An 8,353-nucleotide genomic window follows, 5' to 3' on the forward strand; every position below is an offset into this window, starting at 1 on the left:
TTTCAGGTGTGTTGTTAAAGATTTGACGTTTTGAATACATGTTTGTCAGTGTATTTCCAACTATAATATTTGCATATAAACTAAACATAATTTTCTTGAAGGTTTATAAATACTCTTCAACATATCGATTTTGGCATATCCTCCAATCATTGTGGACCATTGAATGGTCTCCTCTTGAGGCATTCTGTCGAGCAGTTCACAGACTTATTTATGCTCTACGAATCCCTGCTAACAGTCCCCCATTTCAGCACTTGACATAGAGGACGCTGGCAAAGCTTTTTGAATTTGGTCTTACAGTCATCAATTGCATTTGCTTTACGTTTCTAAGGCATTTTTTAAAACAAAAAAAAATCTGTTTTGTGCATATTCTGCCAATGTGAGATGACAATTATTTGAAGCATTCTATTAAACAATTTAGGAGCTTCAAGTCTCTGCTTCCACATTGCACATGCATGTCTTCCATAACCGCAGAGATTGATGGGAATTGGTTTTACAGCTAACAACGGTGTTAGCTTAGAGTTGCTTTGTAATGCATGCTTTTCCCATTTGAGAGCTTCAAATGCATTCTATTACTCATTTGTAATGTTTCTAAGTTAGCTATAATAACTAACTTACGTATCAGCTTCTTTATTACTAAAACAAACTTGCCAATTGGATTTCCCAACAACTCCTCATTCGGTGGATTGGCGATCACCCACAACTCCATCGGCATTTTGTTTCATTTTGTCAACAAGGCAAAAGAGCTGATGTACCAATCAAAACAAATGCCTTCACTTGTCCATTGGCAATTTAGATTATTATCAAAAGTTGATAACTCAACCGATTTAACTGGTTGCTAAGTAAGGAATTCTTCAGCCTATCAGTCTTTTTAGAAACTTTGGAAACTTCATGAAATGACCGACAGGAGGAATAACTTGCAATATACAATCTCCCATTGGTGTTTCAATAAAATTAGACAACTTCTCCAAATTACCGATATAATTAACTTTTTCATAAGAATGTATCATCTTTTTCAAAAACTTTGCAAAGTTGGGTAAATTGCCGATGATGTTATAAATAGAATCAACTTACCAACTTGGACATAAGTGGCAACAAACCTTAGTTTACATTTATCATCAGCCCCTGTATAAAAGTTATTAAGTTGTGAGCTTGCACTAGTGGGATTTGCATATGATCATTAATCACTCATTATCAACATTTGAAAACAAATAATGTCTAGACGGCAAGTAACTCAATGCTTAAGGATGATTGGAGATATTTTCAGCTAGGAGGTTCCCATTTCAAGGATTTGGAAATGAAATTTTTAAAATTTATAGTCTAAAAATTGCCTAACAATATGAAGGCCCATTGATTAGTGATCTTGATTCCTTGTTAGGAAAAGTGGAAATTGAGTCTCTTGATTATTGTACTAATGCTGTTTTAAATGAAGGAAATCAGATTGCAACAGTAGCATGTCTTTCAGAAGGCAATGAAACAATGAAAATTAGTGGAGACAAGGTGGAAGGAGAGGGAAAAGTTATAAAAGCAAAAGAGATAATGGGAGACCTTTATTTCATTGAAAGAGAAGGTACAAATTCACTTGTTTTATCTACTTTTGATAGTGTGTATTGGTAGGAAGTCAAATTTGAAAGTTTGGATTTCATGAATGATAAAAGAGGAGTGAGGATGAAAAGGAATAATGTTATGAGGTTGCCAAAAGAAATGAACAAGAGGATTCCAGTGGGCAAAGAAGAGAGAAGAATCCAAGACAGGCATAGTGTCTACAAATGTTTCTGAGTTCAACTCAAGAAACATTTTCTTTCTACCATGGGTGTCTGATGCAAGAGCATGAACATTAATGTTTGCAATTGCCCTGGTAGATAAGTATGTAAAATGTGAGTTTTGAAACATAGTTTGGACATCCTACCAGTCCATGCACAAAATGGAACGCATTTGAAACTTCGAACAAATGTGAATGCCAAGTGTTAAACACATTCAATTCCCAGTTGTTTATAGAAGGGTCATAGGGGTATAGAAGCATCCATCAAATAGAGATAGAGAAGCCAAAACGGCAGGGCCATTTATACCTCCATCGAATTGCAAAGAAAAAAATCTGAAACGGCATCAAGAAGACTGCAGAGAAATAATTAAGAAGAATAACGACCAAGAGGAAGGTTGAAACGCAATGAAAGTTGGAAAGACATCGGTCAGATTGAATGCAACCTATAATTGGCATATGCATTAATAAATAGAGGAAAAGGAAGTAATGCAAGGGAGGAGGAACAACCCAAGACCAGTGGGAAAAGCTTGGTGTTGCGGCAATAGCGAGTAGTATGTGCAAAAAAAATAAAAAGAAAAAGAAAAAACTCTCATTGCACAAGCATAAGAGGGAGATAGGAGATAAATTGTGGAGAGGGTGAACCAAGAGGGGTAAAGGCCATGATGCGCCTTGGAAAAAATGTGTAGTGGGCATTGTTACCCAGGGACGCATTTCTTGGGTAAAAACCAAGCATCCCGAAAACAGAAATGTCCCAAGGATGGGGGGACGGTAGGGAACATCCCCTCATGTATTAACTATTAAGTTACATCATGCATATGAATTTATGATTTTCAACTTTCATTTGAACTCTCAATTCAACTCAATTGCTATGTATAATGCATATGATGAATGATTTATCAATGTTATTGTATGAATATTTGAAATTTCCCTATATATTTGAAATTTTCCCTACTTTTTCTATAGCTGCCCCTTGCCATCCCCAAAAATGGCCAAATAAATTATGTCCTAGAAACCTGTCCCCCCGTCCCAAAAAATTGGAGTAACATAGGTAGTGAGAAATGGAATAAGGGTGCATGACTAAAACCAGAGTTGAGCATATGCACAGAGGAAAACAGAGAAAAGAGGGTGAGCAGAATTAAGAGCTAGGATCACATGGAAGTGGAGTTGCCAGAGGGAAAGCGTAAGGAATTGCAGAGGAATGTGAGTTTCTGTTTGAGTTGAGAGGACAGTGAGAAGACTATTCTTGTAATGTGATTATCAAATTGTTTTATTTTGAGAATTTATGAATGGATTTTCTTTATGTTGCAATCTTATTTCATTAGTATCAGAGTCTCTACTTTGTTAACATTCTTAGTGTTTTAGTTTTGTGTTTTGGAAGCAAGAGGTGTTTTGTCTTACATCAACATCAAAAAAAGAAATTTGAAATGGCATTCGCCACACAATCAAAATGTCCAGAAAAGAAAAAACTTATAGAAAATGGGCTCTTTGCACTACCATTACATTTTTACAAACATAACAAATTCTACACACTGAAATGCATTCAGAAAAGTATAACTTTGGATTCAAAACAAAACTGCAGCTACCAAACGTAAAATCTGCAGTCCATATTACAAAAGAGTAGAGCAATCCAGTTCGGAAGGATAGCAATTAATTTATGATCTGACAACTTGTTGAATTCGTTGAACTTCTGAGTGCAGCTAGTAATTTCCATCTGTACCTGAAAAATAAGCAACTTTTCTGACTTGAAAATTGCTAATTCTATGAAATAAGAACTGGTTACAAAATAAACAAGAATGACACTATAGAAGTAAACAACCATTAAAAAGGAGGATACACTTTTGGACCATGGATTTTATTGTCATATCTAAGTTGGCATTAAATATGAACAATAAACATGTCCTATCACATAATAAGGCAAAATATTCCCCTTTCAATTTTATTGACCATATTCTTAAAGAAGAGAGGAAAACCAACATAATACATATGGGCATCTTCTAGATAACTGATGGATCAGAAAAATTTCAAGAATATTAAACAGGATATATACCTCTTCTAATTGATGCAGGAGGCAAATAGTCTGACTTGAAGTTTTAATAATACAGTGAACCTGTAACAGTAAAAACAAAGCCTGATGTTGGAAAATAATGCATGAGTATATTAAGTATGACCATTCAAGCTTAAATCAAATCCCATACCTTGCCACCAATTGCCTCTTGAAGCTTTGGGTGTGTTTGTTTCATCGTCCATATTATCTTCTTTAAACTGTTATTTAAAAAAAAATTAATATGCAAATCAATTAGTTTGAAACCACTGTTTCTAAAGTCACAAATTGATGAACTATAACCAAGGTAAGATATTGAGTGCTGACCCCATGCAACCCTTCTGGTTTTGCAGTTGAAGGATCATTGTACAGATCACGCCCTCCATAACATAAAGAAGAAGTAAGAAAAGCATCGCTTAGACTCCGACTCTTGCCATGATTGCTTTGACCCTTTTGTGAATTGCTACCTGTGTACATAGAAAAGAACTTCCAAGATTGAAAAAGAAGTAAAATTCATGCCTTCCTCAAAAGCAAACAAAGTTGCACTTCCCAAACCTTCAAATTGTTATCCCTATAAAAGTAAATAAATGTAAAAACTGTAAAAGTGCAGGACCTTGAAAAGCACAAAGGACATTTTTAATCACAAGAAGAAAACTTCAACCAGAAAGAAAATGAAAATAACTTGAACAAAATCATGAACTTTCAGTACTTCGATTTCAACAAGTAATCCTCCCATAGTATAGTAACAATATGTTCTAGCCTTGTAGGCCAATGTCGACATGAGACCATAGTTGTTTTTGTGATTAGGCTGACTTGTGGCCTTGTATTTCAACAATTGATGTACTTAAAGTTAAACCCAATGAAACCAAGAAGGCAAGTTCTCATTCAGGAGATACAAAACAAAAAAAACTACTCTATCTTTACTTCTTTCCAGTCTCCTCTTTTATGCACAGTATAAAATATCTACAGTATTGAGGCAGTGCCCTTATAAATCAGGTCGTGTACTTGCATAATTGACCAAAGTTTATTCATTTTGTTGTGCATATATGAACAAGAATGTACTATGACATTGAGAAATTTGACATAAAAGATATGATGCTCAAAAATCATCCAAATTACTATCTAAGCCATTTCAGCCATACTTTTACTGCATTACAATTAACAACAAATAATTCAAACTGAGATCAAAACCTTCCTCCTGGAGCTCTATAACACTGAGCCAGACATCTTCACTACATGTTACGGTTTATGGGGCAGGATTCTAAATGTAATTGAAATAGAAGGGGCAACAGAAATTTGTTCGTGCATGATGTGTGACTTGTTCCTTATATAAGAATGAAAGCACTGTATAGAATGAATAAAAATTTTCCACCAAATGTGCACTACTAGATGGCTAAAACATGCTTTGAAAGATTAACACAAACAAAATCAAAGTGACATCGTCATATGTCTGAGCAATTTGTCCAGCCAACCTGGGCTTATAGGTAAGGCAGAGCCTGTGTTGCCAAAAACAAGTAGTGAGGAACATGACGGCAATAGCAGTGTGGCAGTACATGAGGTTGGAAAGATCTTTAAGCAGAAAACATGTGTGTGTATGTGTGTCTGTATGTGAGTGTGGACATATCTATTATATAATCTACAAATTGTCGTAGAAACTCACTTTGAAACACTGAATGGTTCAAACATTGTCTCAAGACGCCAAAGGGTGAATCAACTTTCAACTTACAATTACTCATAAAGATTTGGAAGACTGAAAGACATGTAAAAAGCTTGAAAATTTACTAACAAAAAATGGCACACTCATAATACCAAACCCATTTTGTAATGCAGGAAACAAACATTCAAGTCTCAGGTTGCATTTCTTACAACTAGGGATGAAGCAATATCAATGGCGACCTGTGCTAAATTTGGTAGAATAGATAAACCTGAGATATGGCCTTTAAGAAGAAGAGTAATCTAGCTTGATATAGCATTCTCCACGCATTAATAAGATATGTATGTATATATGAACTAATTTGTTAAATCAAAAACATATCCAGCCACTTTGCTGGAAAGAAACTCAGGAAGAGTTTGTCACAAATGTAAATCCCAAGACATTTTCAATGAGAAACAGAAGCAGAAATTTTGCATACCATTCATATTACGGGCAGAACTTCCAACGTCATGCTCCTCACTGTGTCTACGTATTGCAGTCCCCTCAGTTTGATTTGATACTCTACCCATAACCTGCAATTGAATGAGGGATCGATAAAAACCCACTAACACATCTTCAATTTGGTTTGTTTTACATGTAACACTTAAATCCTAAGGCAAGCAAAGCCATCAGATTCAAACCCAGGCCAATAATTTGCAAAATCACCAAACCTTCACCTTTCCTGACACAATAATCAAATGACCAATACATCTTCAAATTCTTTAACTTTGCAGACAAGCTCTTAAATCATAAGGCCACAAGCCAACATTTTTAATCAAATCCCGGCCAATAATTCTAACCTAGGTTTTATCCCTAATGCAGATGGTAGAAACACGGATTGAAATAAAATAACAAACCCTCATGTTTCTTAGCACCATAATTAACACCATCCAAAACATCTTCAAATTGGTTAAATTTACATGCACGCACTTAAAGCCGAAGGCCATAATTAGGCTTTAAGCTACCAGAAACAAAACACAAGCTACTAATTCTAATCTAGTGCTTTAACCCTAACGCACACGAAGAAACCCAGACAGTAAAACTGCCAAACATTCACCTTTCCTGATATTAAATCAATTAAAAGCTGCTAAAATATCTTTAAATTGAAAAAAATTATAAAAGCTACCAGATTCAAAACATAGGCTACTAATGCAGACAGGAAAAAAACAAAAAAAGTGGAAAACAAAAACATGCATACTGACACATATTCAATCAAATTGGCTAAACATGCATAATAACACTCAAATCCTAAAGCCACAAAACACCAGAGTCAAACAAAAGCCACCAAAGCTAATCTAATGATTTAGTTCTAATGTACATAGAACCAAACAGGGGGGAGAAAGAATCCCCAAACTTTCACTTTCTCCATACATACTGACACATATTCAACCAAATTGGCTAAACATGCATAATAACACTCAAATCCTAAAGCCACAAACCACCAGAGTCAAACAAAGGCCACCAAAGCTAATCTAATGCTATAGTTCTAATGAACATAGAACCAAACAGGGGGGAGAAAGATTCCCCAAACTTTCACTTTCTCTAGTATCACAATCAAATAGAACCCACTAGCACTTCTTCAAATTTTCTCTATTCACGTATATCTGAACACTAAAATCCTAAGCCCAAGAGCCGCCAGTTTCAATCAAACACAGGATACTAATGTAAATTCACTGTTTTAGCCCTAGATAAAAAGGGGGCTTTAAACATCCCAAACTTTCACCCAGTGTAATCATTTAGATGCCTCATGAACTTATGCTAGAAGAGCTTACCCCTGCCCTTTGTTGAGTAAAACCAACCTTGGAGGACTCTGTACCAAACCCAAAATGCCCACCACTAGATTTGGATGCACACCCATCAAAGAGCTCAGATATGGAAGAAGCAGGAGGAGCCCCCATAGGAGGACTCTTGCTTGAGTATGAGCTTTTTGAGCCTGAGCCTGAACCTTCCATCACAATTCAACAGCCAAAACTAACCAATTACGAAAGCCGAGCAAAAACAGAGTAGCATGCAAAATGAGCTGAGCGGATCTTGCATTCATACCTAATTTTATACAATGGCCATAGATATTTATAGGCTATGTGCGAGTCTTTCATCTATTGGAATTTCATTTGGATCATGTGGAATTCAGGAATCCTCCTTACCCAAAACATTGAGTTGTTGATTTGGATTTGTTTTCTGGATATAAGTGTGACCCACCTTGGGCAAGATAAGATCCATGTTTCTTCATTGACATGTTCATGATTTTTTAACTTTTGCGCTGGTGTTTTTACCCTTGCATCATGGCATAGATTACATGTATCAATGGCAATTTGAAAGAGAATGTAGTAAATTTAGCCACTTGACACAACATGGGCTTCAAGTTATTCCACATGGAGAACAACATTGGAATTCAGAACACCCGCACTCCTTTTCAGCAAATCTCGCTTTCTGCAGTTTAGACTCATGCGTATGGATAAGAGAATTTGTCTTTTCATTGGGACAGCTTATTAGAAATAACATGAATTTTGAAAATAAATTTGAATTCGTAAAACTGTTTTAGTCAGTTGGCCGGTTTGTTTTTTCTAGTCTTCACTATTGAGAATTTGTCTTTTAGTGGAGAAGTTTAACGAGAATAAATTGAGCTTTAGTATTTAAGTATGAAATGATTAATTGGTGGCCTAGTTAAGTGAAGGATAGATTTTTTAAATTTATGGGGGTTTGATTGGCCATTAAATTTGAAGGGCATTTATGTTTATTATTTTTTTTTAATTAGAAAAATGTATATATTATTGATAAATAAATAATATTATATTATTATTTTTTTGTGTGGCTAATTAATTAGATAGTTTGAATATGTCTTAAAACTTCAAGTTTAAGG

At 35.2% G+C, this 8,353-nt stretch overlaps 1 protein-coding gene across 4 annotated transcripts; it reads right to left on the reverse strand.

Annotated features, from left to right (window-relative positions):
* Nucleotides 1-3,294: 3,294 nt before the first annotated feature.
* LOC131064633 (uncharacterized) lies at nucleotides 3,295-7,872 on the reverse strand. Of its 4 annotated transcripts, none has more exons than XM_059211173.1 (6): nucleotides 7,693-7,872; nucleotides 5,933-6,026; nucleotides 4,128-4,267; nucleotides 3,955-4,021; nucleotides 3,807-3,866; nucleotides 3,295-3,476 (listed from the first exon to the last, which is right to left on the reverse strand). In XM_059211173.1, exons 1-5 carry the CDS (start codon nucleotides 7,711-7,713, stop codon nucleotides 3,850-3,852), a joined length of 339 nt encoding a protein of 112 aa, XP_059067156.1. In that variant the 5' UTR covers nucleotides 7,714-7,872; the 3' UTR covers nucleotides 3,295-3,476; nucleotides 3,807-3,849. The 4 variants fall into 4 exon arrangements, with proteins under 4 accessions (XP_059067156.1, XP_057854813.1, XP_057854812.1 ...); XM_057998830.2 differs by having other exon boundaries at nucleotides 7,638-7,870; XM_057998829.2 differs by lacking the exon at nucleotides 7,693-7,872 and adding an exon at nucleotides 7,293-7,624.
* Nucleotides 7,873-8,353: the final 481 nt, after the last annotated feature.

Source organism: Cryptomeria japonica, chromosome 9 (assembly GCF_030272615.1).
Source record: "Cryptomeria japonica chromosome 9, Sugi_1.0, whole genome shotgun sequence".
NCBI classification, from domain to species: domain Eukaryota; kingdom Viridiplantae; phylum Streptophyta; class Pinopsida; order Cupressales; family Cupressaceae; genus Cryptomeria; species Cryptomeria japonica.